At 40.6% G+C, this 21,606-nt stretch overlaps 1 protein-coding gene across 3 annotated transcripts in view; it reads left to right on the forward strand.

Moving 5' to 3' along the window:
• SRPX (sushi repeat containing protein X-linked) overlaps window positions 1-21,606 on the forward strand; it is a 111,537-nt gene that overhangs the window by 74,388 nt on the left and 15,543 nt on the right. For all 3 annotated transcript variants that reach the window (XM_081793263.1, XM_081793264.1, XM_081793262.1), the window contains one exon: window positions 21,110-21,231. In XM_081793263.1, coding sequence (XP_081649389.1) covers window positions 21,110-21,231 — 122 coding nt within the window. The remainder of the gene's footprint in view (window positions 1-21,109; window positions 21,232-21,606) is intronic.

A 21,606-nucleotide genomic window follows, 5' to 3' on the forward strand; every position in this document is an offset into this window, starting at 1 on the left:
ACCACGAACTTCAGGAACTGACACTTTCGAGCTATCTCCATTCATTTCTGGGTCTGGGGCATAACCTGCTTAACCTGGACTCCCAGAGCTAACCCACTTGTTTTCCAACTAAAAAGGTTTGTCTTCGCTAGTAAGCCTCATTCACCTGCCACCCAGAATAGTTGTCTTTGTTGAACCTGTCCAGGATATGCCTGTGCTGGAGGCCATCATTCAGTTGTTTGCCCAAAAGGAATGAGGGGAGTCCAGGAGCCCTCAGGCCCCAGATCCTGCTCCAGGGAGCTTCCCCAAGTCTCTTAGAGTTCCTCAGAGAATGATGGCTCTCTTTAAGAACAGTGGTTCTCAAAGTGTGGTCTGTGGACCAGCAGCATCCGCATCGCTTGGGAGCTTGTTAGAGATACAAATTCTCCCCCATCGCAGACCTACTGGGTCTAATCTACATTTTAACAAGACCTCCAGGTGATTCCTAAGCAACTGAAAGTTTGAGGTACACTTTTCTAGCAATGTGCCTTTCTCCATGATGTAAATGTTGTAGCTACAAAATGAGGCAAGCAGGGTCTTCTGAAAACAAACAAACAAACAAACCAAAAACCAGAAACAGAAAAGGATAGAAGTAGATCTTGCTAGATGTTGTCCAGAAGCTGCTATGCAACAAGAATGGCCAACCTGACTGAATGCTAAAGAGGCAGAATGTTATGCTGGGTCATGGACAATGGTGCTTCACGTTTTTGTTTTTGTTTTTGTTTTTGTTTTCATTTTATTTATTTTTATTTTTATTTTTTTTCAATATATGAAGTTTATTGTCAAAATGGTTTCCATACAATACCCAGTGCTCATCCCAAAAGGTGCCCTCCTCAATACCTATCACCCACCCTCCCCTCCCTCCCACCCCCATCAACCCTCAGTTTGTTCTCAGTTTTTTATTTTATTTATTTATTTATTTTTTTTTTTTTTATTTTTTTTTATTTTTTTATTTTTTTTTTTTCTCAGTTTTTTAGAGTCTCTTACGCTTTGGCTCTCTTCCACTCTAACCTCTTTTTTTTTTTTTTTTTTTTTCTCCTTCCCCTCCCCCATGGGTTTCTGTTAAGTTTCTCAGGATCCACATAAGAGTGAAACCATATGGTATCTGTCTTTCTCTGTATGGCTTATTTCACTTAGCATCACACTCTCCAGTTCCATCCACGTTGCTACAAAGGGCATTCTGTTTTTGTTTTTTAATTTCATCTATTACAGTGAATAAGACTAAGTATTTCAAACAATCTTGGTTTAATCAAAAGCTACAATTTTACGTCTCATATCAGCATTAATGCAATGATAATGATAAGTCTTTCTTCCTTTTCCCCCGTGTACTTTTAGGGCTTCATGTAAACTCTGAAGAATCGTGCAAAATGTTTTAGGCTCCTTTGACAGGAAGTCAACTCATTACATCTTTATTCCCAATCCCTACCACCTTACTTCCATCTTTGTAACCTTTTGTCCCAGCTAGGGACTTGCTCTCAGGGATCACCAGCCTACATGGCTCCACTGTGTGGGAAGCTGGCCTTGCAGGCTACATTACATATGCATACATTTCCTGACTCCTTAGTTTCATAGAAAAATGAATAAGCCGGACAACTTGCTTTTCCTCTACGTTGGCAAACTATGGCTTTTGCGAGTGAAATTTGATTGGAACACCACCACCCTCATTCATTTGTGCATTGTCTGTGGCTGCTTTTGCATTCCAGTGGCATAGCTGTGTAGTTAGGACAGAGACCATCCAGCCCCGTGAAGCCCAAAATATTTACTATCTGGCCCTTTACCAAAAACTGTTTGCTGACCCCTGTCTGAGTCTATCTCATCCTTTCAGATACTTGCTAAATTACTGATGAAATAGTTGTGATGCCAGCAGGCAGGGTCCAAGGACCCAGAGAGGGCGTCCCTTAGGACCAGCCAATCAGGTCCCAGTCTGCACACAAGAGAGAAATTAAGTAGGAGCCAGCAGGAGGTGAAAGTGAAGTTTACTGAAGGTATAGAAAGCGTGTAGGTACAGAGCATCTGGGAGACTCAGAAAGGAAAGGAGAGAGTGTCCCATCTTTGTTCCGGGTCTGGGTCTTATACTGAGGATCATGGTCTGGTGCACGTGCCCTCTCAGGCATCCAGGAACCGGTCAGAACAAAGACGAGGGCCCAGGTGTTAGTCTTTGGAGCCAGGAGATCTTGACATCGAGATATCTAGCGCTGGTGGTCTGGAATATGCCTATGATGGCTTCCTCTGGTCATTCTCACCTGGTCCTTCCTTAAATGTTATCTGTTCGAAAGAAGTCATTAATTTCTTGTCCCTTAGGAGGAGGACATACACTATTTGCATTATAACATATGTGTAAAGCGGGGATGCAAGAATAGCAAGAATGGAAGCAGGAAGAGGAGCAAAAAGCAGATTTTTATAGAGTCCTTCAGTTTGCCTGTCTCGGTTGGACAAGATATTTGGTGTCAAGGTCCTCATGTGTGACCCCCATGACATATTTACATTGGCATTTTAACCAGAGCTTTCAAGGAAAGGTTTGATTGAGATAGGTGGTTCAGTTACAGTATTTTACAGTATACAGTAAAATCTATGTATTTTTATACTTTTTACCAATTCTGTTACCTTATAGAGAGTTGTTTCAGTGCAGTGGTATTGTAGTAAAATGCTTGGTGTTGTAATGACTCAGGAGTTTAAATTTTCTTTCCCCATTTAGCCAGATTCATCTTACATTACTTTCATGTTCCCTATTGCCATTGCTGTTCCTGATGTGACCTCCGGGCACATGGTTGAGGGCCACATTCCTGAAGCTCTTCCCAAGGGCCAACTTAGAGGATTGGAACTTGCTTTTCTTTCTCTGCCTCTTTTTTAATGTTTATTTATTTTTGAGAGAGAAAGAGCGTGAGCGGGAGAGGGGCAGAGAGAGAAGGAGACACAGAATCCGAAGCAGGCTCCAGGCTTTAGGCTCTGAGCTGTCAGCACAGAGCCCGATGCGGGGCTCAAACCCACAAACCATGAGATCATGACCTGAGCTAAAGTCAGATGCTCAACTGACTGAGCCACCTAGACGCCCCTGGGATTTTCTATATATAGTATCATGTCATCTGCAAATAGTGAGAATTTTGGATGTCTTTTATTTCTTTTTGTTGTCTGATTGCTGTGGCTAGGACTTCCAGTAGTATATGTTGAATAAAAGTGGTGATAGTGGACATACTTCTCTTATTCCTGATCTTTTAAAAAAAATTTTTTTTAATGTTTATTTATTTTGAGAGAGAGAGATACAGCATGAGCTGGGGAGGGGCAGAGAGAGAAGGAGATACAGAATTGGAAGCAGGCTCCAGTCTCTGAGCTGTCAGCCCAGAGCCCGACACGGGGCTTGAACTCACAGACCCTGAGATCATGACCTGAGCTGAAGTTGGACACTTAACCGACTGAGCCACCTAGGCGCCCCCTCTTACTCCTCATCTTAAGGCAAAAGCTCTGTTTTTCACCATTGACGATGATGTTAGCTGTGGGTTTTTCATATATGGCCCAGGGGCACCTGGGGGACTCAGTCAATTAAGCGTCCAACTCTTGATGTCATCTTAGGTCTTGATCTCACGGTCATGAGTTCAAGCCCCGCGTTGGACTCTATGCTGAAGGCGTGAAGCCTACTTAAAAAAAAAATTAGACTACAGAAAAACAGTATTTTCATATATGGCCTGTATAATGTTGAAGTATGTTCCCTCTAAACCTACTTTGTTGAAGGTTTTTATCATGAATGGATGTTGTACTTTGTCAAAATGCTTTTTCTTGATCTGTGGAGATAATCATATGGTTTTTATCCTTTCTCTTATTGATGTATCACATTTATTTGTGAATACTGAGCCATCTTTGCATTGCAGAAATAAATCCCACTTGATCATGGTGAATACTTTTTTTAATGTATCCTTGGATTTTGGTTTGCTAATAATCCGTTGAGAATTTTTGCATCTCTGTTCATCAAAGATATTGGCCTATAGTTCTTCTTTTGTGGTGTCTTTATCCGGTTTAGGTATCAGGGTAATGCTGTCCTCATAGAATGAATTTGGAAGCTTTCCCACCGCTTTTATTTTTTGGAATATTTTGAGAAGAATATGTACCAACTCTTCTTTAAATGTTTGATAGGATTCAACTGTGAAGCCAACTGGTTCTGGACTTGTTTCCTGGGAGTTTTTTGATTACTGATTCAATTTCATTGCTGGTAATCAGGCTGTTCCAATTTTCTATTTCTTCTTGATTCAGTTTTAGGAGGTTACATGTTTCTAGGAATGTATCCATTTCTTCTAGGCTATCCAATTTGTTGGCATATAGTTTTTCATAATATTCTCTTAATAATTATTTGTTTTTCTGTGGTGTTGGTTGTTATTTCTCCTCCATGATTTTTGCTTTTCAGTGCTCTTTTTTTCTTTTTTTGATTAGTCTGGCTAAAGGTTTATAAATTTTGTTAATCTTCTCAAGAAATGAGCTTCTGGTTTCATTGATCTGTTCTGTTGGGGGTTTTTAGGTTGTATTTCATTTATTTCTGCTCCAATCTTTATTATTTCCTTCCTTTTACTGGTTTTGGGTGGGTTTTTTTCTGGTTCCACCCACTCCTTTGGGTGTTTTTTTTTTTTTCTGTAAGATTAGGTTGTTTGAGATTTTTCATGCTTCTTGAGGTAAGCCTGTATTGCTAATAAACTTCCCTGTTGGAATGGCTTTTGCTGCATCACAAAGACTTTGGACCATTGTGTTTTCATTTTCATTTGTCACCATTTATATTGTGATTTCCTCTTTGATTTCTTCCTTGAGCCATTCATTGTTTAGTAGCATGTCATTTAACCTCCATGTATTTGTTTCTTTCCAGATTCTTTCTTTTCTTATAGTTTATTTCAAGTTTAATAATGTTGTGGTGAGAAAAGATGCATGGTATGACCTCAATCTTTTCGAATTTGTGAGACTTTGTTGTGGCCAAACATGAGATCTGTTCTGGAGAATGTTCCATGTGCACTTGAAAAGAATATGTATTCTCCTGTTTCGGGATATAAAGTTCTGAATATATCTGTTAAATTCATCTGGTCCAATGTGTCATTTAAAACCACTATTGTCTTGTTGATTTTCTGTTTGATTGAATTGGCCATTGATGTAATGAGATGTGAAAGCCCTCTACCATTATTGTATTCCTATTGGTTACTTCTCTTATGTTTCCTATTAGCTGCTTTATGTATTTGAGTGCTTTCATGTTGGGTGCATAAATATTTACAGTTGTTATATCTTCTTGTTGGCTTCTCCCCATTTACAATTACATAGTTCCCATCTTTGTCTCTTGTTACAGTCTTTGTTTTTAATGTCTATTTTGTCTGATACAAGTATTGATACCATGGCTTTCTTTTCACTTCCATCTGCGTGATCAATATTTCTCCATCCTTTCACTTTCTTTTTTTTTTAAAGTTTATTTTTGAGAGAGAGAGTGAGGGAGGGGCAGAGAGAGAGAGAGAGAGAAAGAGAGAGAGAGAGAGAGAGAGAGAATCCCAAGCAGGCTCCGCGCTGTCAGCACAGAGCCTGATGTGGGGCTCGAACTCACAAACCATGAGATCATGACCTGAGCCAAAATCAAGAGTCAGTTGCCTAACTGACTGAGCCACCCAGGTGCCCTCCATCCCTTCACTTTGAATATGCATGTGTTGGGTCGCCTGGGTGGCTCAGTCGGTTAAGCGTCCAACTTCGGCTCAGGTCACGATCTCACGGTCCATGGGTTCGAGCCCCGCGTCGGGCTCTGTGCTGACAGCTTAGAGCCTGGAGCCTGTTTCAGATTCTGTGTCTCCCTCTTTCTCTGACCCTCCCCTGTTCATGCTCCCTCTCTGTCTCAAAAATAAATAAATGTTAAGAAAAAATTTTAAAAAAATATGCATGTGTCTTTAGGTCTGAAGTGAGTCTCTTGTAGGCAGCATATAGCTGGGTCCTGTGTTTTTGTTTTTTTTTTTTATCCATTCCATCACCATACGTCTCTTTTGATTAGAGTGTTTAGTCAATTTACATTCAAAGTTGTTATTGATACATTTGTACTTATGCCATTTTGTTACTTGTTTCATGATTATTTTTGTCTTTCTTCTGTTTCTTCCTTTGTTCTCTTTTCTCATAAGTTGGCTTTCTTTAGTGATAGACTTGGATTCCTTTCCCTTTATTTTTGCATATGTATTACTGTTCTTTTTAATTGTGGTTACTTTGGGTTTATATGTAACCTCTATGCATTTTAAGTTGATGTTTGAGTTTGAGACCATTCTAAAATCACTAAATTTTTACTCTTCTCTGCTCCCAGGTTTAGGTATGTGATGTCAAACTTTACACCCTTTTATTTTGTGAATCCCTTGACTGATTTAAACAAATTTTTTTTAATTTATTTTTTGAGAGAGACACAGAGCAGCAGGGCAGAGAGAAAGGGACAGAGAGAATCCCAAGCAGGCTCCACACCGTCAGTACAGAGCCCGATGCAGGGCTCAAACTCATGAACTGTGAGATCATGACCTGAGCTGAAACCAAGAGTCAGACGCTTAACCGACTGAGCCACCCAGGTGCCCCCTTTGACTGATTTTTATAGATATAATTATTTTTACTACTTTTCTGCTTCATACTTTTCTTATTCTTGATTATGGTCTTTCCTTTTTCCACTCAAAGAATCCCCTTGAACATTTCTTGTAAGGCTAGTTTAGTGGTGACAAATTCCTTTAACTTTTGTTTGTCCAGGAACCTCTTTATCTCTCCTTCTATGCTGAATGATAGCCTTGCTGGATAGAGCATTCTTGGCTGTAGGTTTTTCACTTTTAGCACTTTGAATATATTGTGCCACTCCCTTCTGGCCTGCAAGCATTCTGCTAAAAAATCAGCTGATGACCTTATGGGGTTTCCCTTGTGTGTAACTGTTTTTGCTGCTTTTTGTCATTTTAATTACTCTGTTTCTTGTTGTGGACTTTCTTGCGTTGATTTTGCTGGGGGTTCTCTGTGCCTCCTGGACCTGGATTCTGTTGCCTTTCCCAGATTCAGGATGTTTTCAGCTATTATTCTTTCAAATAATTTTTCTGCCCCCTTTTCTGTCTCCTCTTTCTCTGGAATCCCTGTAATGCAAATGTTATTATGCTTGATGATGTAACTGAGTTCCCTTAATCTGTTTTCATTTTTTACTGTTCTTTTTTCTCTATTCTATTCAGCTTGATTGCTTTTCATTACTGTGTCCTCCAGGTTGATGGTCTGCTCTTCTGATTCCTCTAGTCTACTATTTATTCCATGTAGAATATCGTTAGTTCCAGTTAAGTTCATCTCTGATTGGTTCTTTTTTATGTTTTCTCTCTCTTTATTGAGGGTCTCACTGAGGTTCTCCACTCCTTTTTCAAGTCCACGTGAGTATCTTTATGACCATTACTTTAAATTCTCTGTCAGACATAATACTTATCTCCATTTATTTTAGCGCTCTTGCTATGCTTTTGTTTTCCTGTTCTTTCATTTAGGACATATTCCACTGTCTCCTCGTTTTGCCTCTCTATGTGTTACAAAAGTGGGATATAGTTCCTTCTCTTCCTTTAGTGCCCTGCAGTGCAATGTACCGTGTTCACCAGAACCGGTTTGTCCTTTGTGGACAGGACTCGGTCCCTGTGTTTTTTGTAAGCCAGTCCAGGGCTGCCTTGGACCTGAGTTGGGTCAGACCAGACATTTGCCAGAACTGCAGGAGCACTGAACTGCAGGGTGCTCTCTCTGTGTTGTACCCTGAGAAGTTTTCATTGGCGGGCGGTGCCTGTAGTCAGTCAAGATGTCTGCTCCCAGCCTACTGCTGGGGCTGAAGTTAAACTGGTGTGTGTGGTTTTCTTCCCCTCTCCCTGGGGCATGAGACACTTTGACATGGTGCTCGCCCCTGTTGGGGTTGCTTGCACACTGCTGTACTTGGGGCACCACTTTGGATGGACTCCTGCCAAGGGTGTGTTGGAGGGGGTGGGGCCACAGGAGAATATCGGGCAAGAAGGGAGGTGCACAGTGCCAGCAAGGTGCCAGGGCAAGATAGCAAGATAGATGAAGAGTGTTAGTGCTGCACTGGTTCCTGCAGGTGTTGGTGTATCTGGGCTGGAGGGCTTGGGTGGGAAATGGGGCCCTCCAACTCTTTTGTTCTTGGAGAAGTCTGTCAAAAATCCCTGCCCCTCCAGCACATGCGCTGAGCTTAGGAAACAAATCTTTTCCCTGTATACCCCAGGCATTTTTCAAACTGCTGCTTTTCTGCTGTATCTCAGCAGGGCTTTTTGTTGCGCTGTCTTTTAAAAAAATTTTTTTAATGTTAATTTATTCTTGAGAGAGAGAGAGAGAGAGAGAGAGAGAGGGGGAGGGGCAGAAGTAGGGAGACACAGAATCTGAAGCAGGCTCCAGGTTCTGAGCTGTCAGCACAAAGCCCAATGCAGGACTCAAACTCTAACTCATGAACCTCAAGATCATGACCTGAGCCGAAGTCAGAAGCTTAACCAACTGAGCCACCCAGGCTCCCCTGTTGTGCTGCCTTTTTAAGGGTGGGGACTCAGTTTCCTGTAGCCTTCACATCTGAGCCCACTGTTTCAAAGTTCCATGTGTTGAGCCCCACTGTAAGGATTCACAGAGTTGACCCCTGTGCTTTTCAAACCAAATATTCTGGGGACTCATCTTCCCAGTGCTGGTCCCCCATGCCTGGAGTACCTGTTGTGGGGTCTGTTACTCTCCCCTTTCCACACCCACAGCATTCCTCCTTCCCATGGACAGTCCCACCAGTCAGTTTGTCTCCTGATTGCATCTCTACCCTTCCTAGCCTCTTTGCTGTGGCCTCTTTCCTATATTTAGCTGTGGAGAGCCTGTTGTGCCAGTCTCTGGGTCATTTTCTGGTTGTTTTCATGATCTAAGTGTTATCTAGGTATATACATGGGATGCGGTGAGCCTAGGATCCTCCTATCCTGCCATCTTCCTGAAAACTTTTTGCTTTTCTTTTGATGTCAAATTCAGACTATTATCACCAAAACCTATGTCAAGGAGCTTATTGCCTTTTTTTTAAGCCCTAGGATATTTATGGTTTCAGGTTTTACATTAAGTGTTTAACCCAATTGATTTTATTTTTGTATATGGTATAAGATAGTAGTCCAGTTTTCCCAAGACCATTTATTGAAGAGACCATCCTTTCCTTTCCCTATTTTATACTCTTGGCTCCTTTGTCATAAATTAGACCATATATGTATGAGTTTATTTTGTTCCATTGTATGTTCTGTATATTCTGTTCCATTGATCTATGTGTTTTTATGCTAATACCATACTGTTTTGTTTACTATAGCTTTGTAATATAGTTTAAAATCAGGAATCATGATGCCTCCAGCTTGGTTCTCAAAATTGCTTTTGGTTTTCAGGATCTTTTGTAATTTTGTACAAATGTTAGCATTGTTTGATATATTTCTATGAAAAATGGCTTTTGAATTCTGATAGAGATTTCACTGAATCTGCAGATTGCTTTGGATAGTATGGACATGTTAACAGTATTAATTCTTCCAGTTCTTGAAGATGGAATATATTTCTATTTGTGTGTCTTTTTCAGTTTCTTTCATCAATGTCTTATGGTTTTCAGTGTACAGGTTTTGACTTCCTTGGTTAAATTTATTCCTAAATTTATTCCTTGGAAAACAATTGGGATTGTTTTCTTAATTTCTCTCTCTGATAGTTTGCTATTAGTGTACAAAAAGGCAAAAGATTTTTGTATGTTGATTTTATATCCTTTAACTTTACTGAATTCATTTATTAGTTCTAACAGTATTTTGGTGGAGTCTAGGATTTTCCATATGTGTCATCTGCAAATAGTAAGTTTTACTTCCTTTCTAATTTGGGTGGCTTTTATTTCTTTTTCTTGTCTAATTGCTCTGGGAAGGACTTCGAGTACTATGTTGAATGAAAGTGGTGAGAATGGGCATCCTTATCTTGTTCCTGATCTTAGAGGAAAAGCTCTCAGCTTTTCACCATTGAGTGTGATGTTCAATGTAGGCTTGTCATATATGGCATTTACTATTTTGTTTCCCCTATAACCACTCTGCTGAGAGTTTTTATCCTAAATGGATATTGAATTTTGTCAAATGCTTTCTCTGTATCTATTGAGAGGATCATATAATTTTTATCCTTCATTTTGTTAACATATTATATCACATTGATTGGCAGATGTTGAACCATCTTTGCATCCCTGAAATGATGTTGGCATATGATTCTTTTAATGTATTGTTGAAATACAATACATTATAGGTTCGCTGATGTTTTGATGAAGATTTTTGAATCTATGTTCATCAGGGATATTGGCCTGTAATTTTTTTCCTATGGTGGCCTTATCTGATTTTGGTATAAGGGAAATGCTAGCCTCATAAAATAAGTTTAGAAATGTTCCCTCCTGTTCTAAAGAATAGGAATTCATGATAGCTGCTCTTCCAGTTTTGTGGAGGAAGAATTTATTAATTATAAGGGAAAAGGCATGTAAGGAAATAAACAATTATAGTAAACCTAAAGAGGGAGAGAGGTACAGAGAAGAACAAAGAAGGCTTGACATATTGAATCAGGTACTTACAACATCCAACTTTCTGGCTGGGGAAGCCCTGCTGAACAGCCTGACTGGAGTCCCAGCTGACGGTCCTGGGTGAAGCGTCTTCCCCCCTGGTGAGACTTCCAACCAGCTCTTCCTGCCAGGGCAGTATATACACTACCTGTGTGTCATTTATGGTTAGTCGTTAAGTTTGTCCAAGCGCAGTCCTGAGCGAGCTGGGTTTTGTTTTGTTTTTTTCTGTTTCTCTTATCATACTCACAATCTTAGGAGTCTGGGAATCTGCATATACCTCTTCCCTCCCCGATCCATTCCAGGAGGCCAGCCTGGTCTGACTCAAGGAGGAAGATGAGGCACATTAATCCCTCTTGGCATCAGGAACAGAAGAGCCAGTTCTGATCCCGAGGCCAGATATGGAGTACAAGCCAATTAAGCCCCCGTGATTGTATATGTGCAGCTCTGGGCAGAAATGGATGCCAAGTCACATAAACAACTTCTATACAGAACACTTGCTCTTCTGTTTTTTGTTGTTGTTGTTGTTGTTGTTTTGGAAGCACTTGAGAAGGATCTGTATTTTCTTTGAATTTTGGGGAGAATTCACAAGTGAAGCTGTGTGGTCCTGGTCTTTGGTTTGTTGGGAGGTTTTTGATTAACAAGTCAGTATCCTTACTAAGTAATAGGTCTCTTTAGATTTTCTATTTCTTCATGATTCAATCTTAGAAGGTTGTATGACTCTAGGAATTTATCCATCTCTTCTAGGTTGTCAAGATTCTCGATGTGTAATTATTCAGAGTAGCCTCTTATTATCCTTTGTGTTATCAGTTTAATGTTTCCTCTTTGATTTCTCATTTTGAGTCCTCTTTTTTTCTTTGTGAGTCTAGCTAACGGTTTGCGAATTTTATCTTCAAGGAACCAACTCTTATATTCATTGATCTTTTGTATTGGCTTTTTAGTCTCTATTTCATTTCTTTTCTTCTAATTTTGGGCTTTTCCTTTTTCTAGATCCTACAGGTGTAAAGTTAGGTTGTTTTATTGAGCATTTTCTTGCTTCTTGAGATAGGCATTTATCACTCCGGACTTCTCTGAGAGGACTGCTTTTAGCTGCATCACATAGTTTCTGGTACATTGTATTTCCATTTTCATTTGTCTCGGTATTTTTTCAGATTGCTCTTTTGACTTGCTGACCATTGCTTGTTCAGTGGCCTACTGTTTAATCTTCAATATTTGTGAATTTTCCAGTTTTCTTATAATTGATTTCTAGTTTCATACCACTGTGGTCTGAAAAAATATTTGATACAATTTCAGTCTTCTTAAATGCATTAAATGTTTTATGGCCTAACATATGATCTATCCTGGAGAATGTTCCATGTGTCCTTGAGAAGAATGTATTCAGTTGCTTGTGTATGGAATGTTCTATATATATCTGTTAAGTCCATCTGATCTAACATGTAGTTTAAGGCCAGTGGCTCCTTATTAATTTTCTCTCTGGATGATCTATGCATTGTTGTAAGTGGAGTATTAAAGTGTCCTGTTACCAGGGGCACCTGGGTGGCTCAGTTGGTTGAGCATCCAACTTTGGCTCAGGTCATCATCTCATGGTTGGTGGGTTCGAGCCCCATGTCAGGCTCTTTGCTGACAGCTCTGAGCCTGGAGCCTGCTTTGGATTCGGTGTCTCCTTCTCTCTCTCTCTGCCCCTCCCCTGCTTGTGTGCTTGCTTGCTCTTTCAAAAATAAATAAACAAAAAAAAATCCTTAAAAAATTTAAAAAGAAGTGTCCTATTATTGTACTGCTGTTTCTCTCTTTAGGTGTGTTAACATTTGGTTTATATATTTAGTTGCTTCTATGTTGTGTCCATAAAGATTCACAAATGTTATATCCTTTTGTTGGATCGATCCCTTTATCATTGTGTTCACTGTATGATACCCTTCTTTGTCTCTTATTAGAGTCTTTGTTTTAAAGTCAGTTTTGTCTGATGTAACTATAGTTACCCCAGCTCTCTTTTGGTTACCATTTGTAAGGAGTATGTTTTCTTAACCGTTTACTTTCAGTCTGTGTGTGTCCTTACATCTGAAGCGAGTGTCTTATAGGAAGCATATATATGAGTCTTGGTTGTTTTTTCTTTTTTTAAAATTTTTTAATGTTTGTCTTTGAGAGAGCGAGCAAGCATAAGTGGGGTAGGGGTAGAGAGAGAGAGGAGACACAGAATCCGAAGCAGGCTCCAGGCTCTGGACTATCAGCACAGAGCCTGACACGGGGCTTGAACTCACAAACTGTGAGATCATGACCTGAGCCAAAATTGGACACTTAACCAACTGAGCCACCCAGACACCCCTTGTTTTTTTATATATACATACATTCAGCTACTTTATGTCTTCTGATGGGAGAATTGTTTTTAATTTTTTTAATGTTTATTTTTGAGAGTGAGAGAGACAGAGTGTGAGCAGGGGAGGAGCAGAGAGGGAGACACAGACTCTGAAGCAGGCTCCAGGCTCTGAGCTGTCAGCACAGAGCCTCATACGGGGCTTGAATTCACAAACCATGAGATCATGATCTGAGCCGAAGTCAGATGCTCGACTGACTGAGCCACCCAGGTGCCCCTGATGGGAGAATTTAATACATTTACCTTGAAAGTCGTTATTGACAGATATGTACTTACTGTCATTTTCCTAATTTATGGCTATGTTTTTTAAAATATTTTTTAAAGAGAGAGGGAGAGCAGGAGCTGGGAGGGGCAGAGAGAGAGATGGAGACAGAGGATCTGACGCAGGCTCTGCACTGTCAGCATAGAGCCGGATGTGGAGTTCAAACTCACACACCATGATGAGATCATGACCTGAGCCAAAGCTGGACGCTTAATCAACTGAGCCACCCAGGAGCCCAAATTTCTGGCTGTTTTGTACTACCTGGGTTTCCTTACTTCATCTCTTGCTCTTTTATTTGTAGTTTGATGACTTTAGTAGTATGCTTAGATTCCTTTCTCATTATATTATGTTTCTTTTTTTAAAAAAAAATTTTTAACCTTTATTTATTCTTGAGACAGAGAGAGACAGAGCATGAACCGGGCAGGGTCAGGGAGAGGGAGACACAGAATCTGAAACAGGCTCCAGGCTCTGAGCTGTCAGCACAGAGCCTGACGTGGGGCTTGAACTCACGGACTGCGAAATCACGACCTGAGCCGAAGTGGGCCGCTTAACCGACTGAGCCACCCAGGCGCCCCTCATTATATTATGTTTCTACCATAGGTTTTTGCTTTGTGGCTACCATGAGGCTTACACATAACTTTTAACAGCCTATTTTAAGGTGATTAGACCTCAAGTTTGAATCCATTCTAAAGCTCTGCATTTCTTCTCTTTCCTTCATTTTATGTTTTTGATGTCATAATGCACATCTTTTTATCTTATGTATCCCTTAACTAATTATTGTAGTTAAAGTTATTTTTAGTACTCTTTTAACTTTGATACTAGCTTTATGTGATCAATCCACTACCTTTACTATATATTTATTTTTAGCAGTGAGTCTTTTATATGTTTTTTTTTTGTTATGAATTAGTGCCCTTTCATTTCAACTCAAAGAAGTCCCCTTTAGTAGTTTTTTTAAGGCTAGTTTAGTGGTGATGAGCTCTTTAACTTTTGTTCATCTGTAAAAATCTTTATCTCTCTTTAAATTCTGCACGAAAACTTTTACTGGGTAGAGTATTCTTGGTTGGAAGTTTTTTTTTTTTTTTTTTTCCCTTCAGCACTTGGAATGTGTTTTGCCACTCCCTCTGTCCTGAAAAGTTTCTGCTGAAAAATCTGAAGGGGGCTCGTGGGGACTCCCTTGCACTTAACAAGATGTTTTTCTTTTGCTGCCTTAAGAGTCTCTCCTTGACTTTGACATTTGAATTTTTAATTATGCTGTGTCTTGATATGTGGGCCTCTTTGGGTTTCTCTTAGACTCTCTGTGCTTCCTATATCTGGATAGTTGTCTGCTTCCTTACTTGGGTTAGAGAAGTTGTTAGCCATTAATTCATCAATAAGTTTTCTGCCCCTTTCTGTTTCTCTTCTCACTTCCAGGACTCCTTCAAGGTGAATGTTTCTCCAGTTGACGTCCCACAAGTCAGTTAAGCTATCTTCACTATTTCCATTCATTTTTGTTTTTATTGCTGTAATTGTGTCCCACTGCTTTGTGTGTGAGCTCCCTGATCCTTCTGCATCTAGTCTGCTATTGAACCACTCTGATGTGTTTTTCGGTTCATTTAGTGTATTCTTTAGCACTGTGACTTCTCTAATATTGTATTCTATTTTTTAGCTGTGGGTTGAAGTTCTCACTGTGTTCATTCATTCTTCTCCCAAGTTCAGTAAGCACCTTTATGACTATTACTTTGAACTGCTTATAAGGTAAATTACATATCTCCATCATTTCATTGAGTGTTTTAAATTTAATTTACTCCTTGAGAATCCACTGTATGCCAATGTCACATTCTCTTTTCTCTGGATCTTTTTCCCCTAGTTATAGTTACATATAATTGACCTACATCCTTGTATGAGTGTAAGGTGTACAGCAAAATTGTTTGACTTACATATATTGTGAAATGACCACCACAGTAAGTTTACTTAGCCTCCATCAGCTCATGAATAAATACAAATGTAGGGTTGGGTGAGTGGCTCAGTCAATAGAGCATCCCGACTCTTGATTTCAGCTCAGGTCATGATCCCAGGGATGTGGGATGGACCCCTGCGTCAGGGTATGTGGTGATCGTGGAGCCTGCTTGAGATTCTCATTCTCTGTCTCTCTCTCTCCCTCCTTCCCTCTCTCTCTCTCCCCCCCACCCCTCTCCCCCCTCCGCTGCTCATGCATGCTCACTCTCTCTCTCAGTATAAATTAAATAAATATATAATAGAATGGAAAGCAAAAAAAGAAAAAATTTTTCCTTGTGATTTGAATGCTTAGGTTTTACTCTCAAAAACTTTCTTATATATCGTACAGCAGGTGCTAACTATACTTATGTTGCAGGTTACATCTCTAGCATGTATTTATCTTGTAACTGGAAATTTCCACCTTTTGACCACGTTTCTCCCAATTCCCCCTCCCCCCAACTCTCACCCCTGATAACCACAAATTTGAATTTGATAATAGATTTTTCTATCAGTTTTCTTTTTTCTTTCTTTCTTTTTTTTTTTTTTGCATTTCACATAGAAATCAGATTGTACAGTATTTGTCTTTCTCTATTTTATCTAGGACAATGCCCTAGATTATTCAGGGTCCATTTGTGGTGTTGCAAATGGGAAGGTTTCATTCTTTTTGGCTGAATAATCTTTCATTGTCTGTGTATCTCCCATTTTGTTTATCCATTCATCCACCAGTGGACATTGAGGTTGTTTCTGCATCTTGGCTACTGTGAATAATTCTGCAATGAACACCTTTCGAGTTAGTGTTTTTGTTTTCTTTGGATAAATATCTAGAAGTAGAATTGTTGTATCATATGGAGGTTCTATTTTTAATTTGGGGGGTAATCTCCATACTATTTTCCATGGTGACTGCACCAATTTACATTCCCAACCGTGCACAAGGATTCTCTTTTCTTCACATCATACCAGGATTTGTTATGGCATTCTAACAGGAGTGAGGATATCTCATTATGGTTTGGATTTGCATTTCCCTGATAATTACTGATGTTGAGCATCTTTTCATGTACTTTTTGACCTTTTGTGTGTCTTTTTTGTAGAAATTTCTATTCAGATATTTCCCATTTTTGATGAGATTGTGGGTTTTTTGAGTTGTTTTGGTTTGGTTTTGCTACTGAGTTGTAGGAGTTCTTTATATATGTTGGATTGTAACCCCTTAGGTATATGGCTTACAAATATTTTTCCCAGTCTGTAGATTGTCTTTTCCCTTCTTTTTATTGTTTCTATTGCTGTGCAGAAGCTTTTTAGTCTGACGCAGTCCTACTTGTTTTTTATTCTGTTGCTTGTGCTTTAAGTGCATATCCAAAAAGTCAATGCCAAGATCCATGTCAAGGAGCCTTTTCCTTAATTTTCCTTCTAGGAATTTCATGGTTTCAGGTCTTATGTTTAAGTCTTTAATCCATGCCAAGTTAATTTTTGCAAGTGGTATAAGATAAGGGTCTAATTTCATTCTTTTACATATGAATATTCAATTTTCCCCAGCACCATTTATTGATGAGACTGTCTTTTCTCCATTGAGTATTCTTGCATCCCTTGTCAAATATTAGTTGACTATATATACTTGGGTTTACTTCTGGGCACTTGAGTCTGTTTCATTGATCTACATGTCTGTTTTTATTTTTTTTAATTTTTTAAGGTTTATTTATTTTTGGGAGAGAGAGAGAGAGAGAGTGAGTGAGTGAGTATGAGCAGGAGAGAGGCAGAGAGAGAAGGAGACACAGAATCCAAAGCAGGCACCAGGCCACGAGCCATCAGCACAGAGCCTGATGCGGGGCTCAAACCCAGGAGCTGTGAGATCATGACCTGAGCTGAAGTCAGACACCCAACCGACTGAGCCACCCAGGCTCCCCTACATGTCTGTTTTTATAGCAGAACCATCCTGTTTTGATTCTGCAGCTGCTTTGTAGTATAGCTTGAAATCAAGAAGTGTTAATACTTCCCGCTTTGTTCCTCTTTCTCAGGATTGCTTTGGATATTTGGGGTCTTTTGTGATTCTATAGACGTTTTAGGATTTTTTTTCTACTTCTGTTAAAACAATGCCATTGCAATTTTGATAGTGATTGCATTGAATCTATAGATGGCTTTTGGTAGTATGCACATTTAAACATTTAATTGTGTTTTATTTCTTTCATCATTGCCTTGATGAAAATAAGTTCTGAGTAGAGATCTTTTACCTCCTTGGTTAGTTATTCCTATGTGTTTTACTGTTTTTGATGCTATTGTAAATGGGGTTGTTTTAGTTCTTTTTCAGATAATTCATTGTTAGTTTATGGAAATGCTGCTAATTTTCTAAGTTAATTTTCTATATTGTAACTTTATTGATTACATTGATTATATCTAACATTTTTCTGGTGGAATCTTTAGGATTTCTTATATATAAAGTCATGTCACCTTCAAACAGAAAATTTTACTTCCTTTCCAATTCTGATGCCTTTTCTTTCTTTCTATTGCCTGATAGCTCTAGTAAGTTCTTCCAGTACCAGTTGAATAGGAGTAGTGAGAACAGGCACCTTTGTTTTCTTTGTTATCAGGAAAAAAGCTTTCAACATTTAACCATTTGGTATGAAATCAGATTTGGGCTTTATTATGTTGTGGTACATTCATTCTATACCTAATTTGTTAAGAGTTTTTATGAGCAGATGTTAAATTTTATCCAGTCATTTTTCTGCATCTATTGACTTTCTTCTTTTCATCTGATGTATTACATTGGTTGATTCACATAAGTTGAAAATTCTTGCATCTCAGGAATAAATCCCACTTGATCTTTGTTGAATTCTTACTTTGTTCATGCATTGCTGCCCTAATTATGCTTCCAATGTGCTGCTTAATTTAGTTTGATAATATTTTATTGAAAATTTTTGCATTTGTATTCATCAGGGATGTTGGTCTGTAGTTTTGTGGTATTATCTTTTTCTGGCTTTGGTATCAGAGTAATGGTGGCCTAATAAAATGAAATTGGAAGTATTCCTTACTTTTCAGTTTTTTGGAAGAGTCTGAGAAGGATTGGTTTTAATTCTTCTTTAAAGCTTCACCCGTGAAGCCATCATGTCCTGGGCATTCTTGTAGTTCACTACACTTTCAGAAAATTATTCTGAATTCTCTGACAGTTCATAGATTTCCATATCCTTAGGATCAGTTATTAGAGTTTTATTAGTTCCCTTTGGTGGTGTCCTTTATTGGTTTCCTTTGGTGGTTCTTCACAATCCTTGATTTCTTATGTTGGGATGTATACATTTAAGTAAGTGTTCTCTTCCAGACTTTGCAGGTTCACTGTGGCTGAGACCATTCCTTAGCAATAAGCCCAGTTTTGGTTTTTTGGACATGTCTGCTGATAATGTCCTTGGGCAGGTGGGGCCTGTTGTTAGGGTCTATTTTGGGGCAAGGCAACTGTTTGAGTTCTAGGGTCAGTGGTTGGGGGTGGGGTGTGTGCGCCACTGCTGAGAATATTGGGAAAAGTCTGCTGGCTTGGTTCCCTGTCCAAGTGAAGCTGTAGGATGGACTTCACCATTGCCTGGAATCCCTGGTCAGGCTTATTAGTTAGGACCAGATACTATACTCGGCAGTAGTGGGGGGCTATGAGTTATCTTCGCTGTTCTGGTGGGGCAACAGGACAGAACCCAGGGCTTGCACAGCTCACTGTGGACCTGAATCAGAAAAGAGTGTGCACTGAATATCGCAGTCAGGTGAGGCTACCAGTTTTGCTCTGTAGACAGGGAAAGCCATGGGCAGCGCTCTCTGTTCAAGTGCCACTCTAAGCAGGGTTGTTAACTAGGCAATGCAGCATCCCTTAAGCTGCGGTAAGGTTCCCTGGTTGGGCAGTCTGAAGACTGTATTCAGCAATAAGTGGGGCTACAAATCAGTGGGTATGCACTAGTTTCCCTGCTTGGGTACAGTGGGAACAGCAGCTCTGAGGCCACTAATGCTCTTTATTTTTGGTCTTGACTCAAGCCGACGCAAGCTTCAAGCTCCATGGCTGAACAGGGCTACTGTGTGTGTTCTGGGGACAATCGGCTCTTACCATCCACCTCCCAGCTCTGGAGTTGCTGGGTTATGTAGTGTCCTGGCATTCTTACCAATCTTCCCTATTAGACGGGGGTAGAAGCCATACTCCATAGCTGGTGGGGCCATGACTCATGCTCCTGCCTGGGCAAGACTAGGAGGGTTCACTTATGGCAACTCCCAAAGTTTCCCAAACAGGCTTTCTGTTCAGAAGTGGCTGTGAGCCTTCGTCCATAGTGAGTGGGGCAAGGAGTTCCCCTGCCTGGGCATAGCAGAGAAAACCAAGAGAGAGAAAGAGGGGGGGGGCACACGTGAGAGCACAAAGATGGTGTGTACTGGCCTGTGTTCTAGAGCATCCCTTTAGGGCTCTAGGTGTGTGCCAAACCTGAATCTACCCCTTTAGCCAAAGATCCCAGACAGATGGGCTTCTTTCATAGAAATCCTGGGGTTGTACTTCAGTCTACTGTCCGTGAAGTGCCCTAGGGGCGATAACCTGCCAAGAACTGTCTGATTGTCACAGTTCCCTAGGACCCGGGAATGTAAGCCTTCCCAGCCACCAGAGCCAGGCCATCAAGGGGCATCCTGTGAGTAGCAGCGATAAAAACCAGGGCACCAACATGAAAACTGGGGCACTGGATACTTACAGAGCTCTACTCCAAGAGATGCTGTCACTCTGGAATGTGGGAGAGGGAGAACGTGAAGAGACAGGGCCTGCCCTCCAAGTTCTCTGGAAAGGTTGACAGTCTGCCCTTAGAGGTATATTTATGTGAAAGCCCACCCTTCAGGCTGCAGCTATGATCATAAACTCACAGGCCTCTTCCACAGAATGACTGAGCTCCTGGATCTGTTACCTCTTGCTGAGCCCTGAGGGTGCTGGCTGTTTAAGAACTCTCTCTCCTTTGGCTCTGGTCCTGTGGGACTGCTAGTGCGAGCCTCACTAGACACCAGAGCTGGGTGTTATAGAGGTTTGCCCCGGCAGCAGCCATAAAAGTCAGGTTACCAGACAAGGGAATAAGCTCCTTTCCGGAAGATCCCAGTGAGGTGGAATGAGGCAGAGGGAGAGCACAAAGACTGCATCCACTAGTGTCCATTCCCTGAGAGTCCCTCTGTAGGGCCTCAGATGTAGGCCCTTAGATGCCAAACCAGAAGCCTGCCCTTTAGGCCAAACCTCCTGGACAAGCAGATGGTTCTTTTTCTCAGAAAGGCCACAGGTGTCTTTCAGTCTGCCATCTGTCCTGTGCTGTAGGAGGTGTGGTTCACCAGTAACCATCTCTCCAATTGTTATGGTTCCTTGGGACCCAGGAATGGAAGCCCCCACCCCCTACCCTCCACCTCTAGAATCCAGTGATCGAAGGGTGTCCTATGAGAAGCAGGCATAAAAATCAGGTCACTAGATGTAAAAACTAGGGCACCAGATGAAGATTGAAACCTCTTATTACTGTGTGTTTTCTTTCTGTGTTTGGGCATGAGGAGTTTAGGGCAAGGGCATGGATGGTGGGGGGAGCAAGGCAGATAAGGGGACTCTGGAAGTATTCTTCTCTCCTTGAAAATACAAATAAGAATTCTCTGGGGCTGGTTTTGGATACTTCCTGGGATGTTAGGCTCATGCAAATTCACACCCCACCTGGAAATACGCAGATTGCCATCTTGCTTACATTTTCAAAATCTTATGGCCAAGCCATTTCTGAATGATTTCTCGGAGAGTATTTATAGGTTTTGTAACCACTAGTTGAACCAACATTTCTCACCTGCTTTCAAGACCATTGGAGTAGGCAAATCAACTTCCCAAAACAGAACGGTGCTGGTTCTGTCAGTCTGTAGTTTGACATGGGAGTCTCTTTCTTGAGTTTGCTCATGCCTTTCCTGTTGGGTTTTTTTTTTCCAGCAAGCACAGTGTGGCCTGGATCTTCGACACATCACCGTGGTCGAGCTGGTAGGTGTGTTCCCGACCCTCATCGGCAGGATAGGAGCAAAGATTATGCCTCCAGCCCTAGCTCTGCAGCTCAGGTAGGCGGAAGTTCTGTCCTTAAATTGTATCCCCTATGAAGGTACTTTTTTTAGATCAGGTTCCCTGATTTCTTGCTATTTGGTATTGATTCCAAGTAACCTTCAGTGTTTAATTGCTTTTAGTCTGAGAGCTCTATAACCATGCTAATTGGCATGGTGCTGCTTGTCCAAATATATCATGCCGTGGGTAATTTCCAGTGTTCTCTTCTTGTCCCTTTTAACCAGGTGTCTTTGTTTTGTTTTTCTTTCTGCTTGGGGGGTTGGGGGGTGGGATGGAAAGGGAAGAGCCTGAAAAAACGGACCTATGCAGTCCTTTGTGTTATTAGGAAAGCAGGCATCCAATTAACTTTTCCAGGCTTCTTCTCTTTTCCCTCC

This window comes from Panthera onca, chromosome X (genome assembly GCF_046562875.1).
Source record: "Panthera onca isolate mPanOnc1 chromosome X, mPanOnc1 haplotype 2, whole genome shotgun sequence".
Lineage (NCBI taxonomy): Eukaryota > Metazoa > Chordata > Mammalia > Carnivora > Felidae > Panthera > Panthera onca.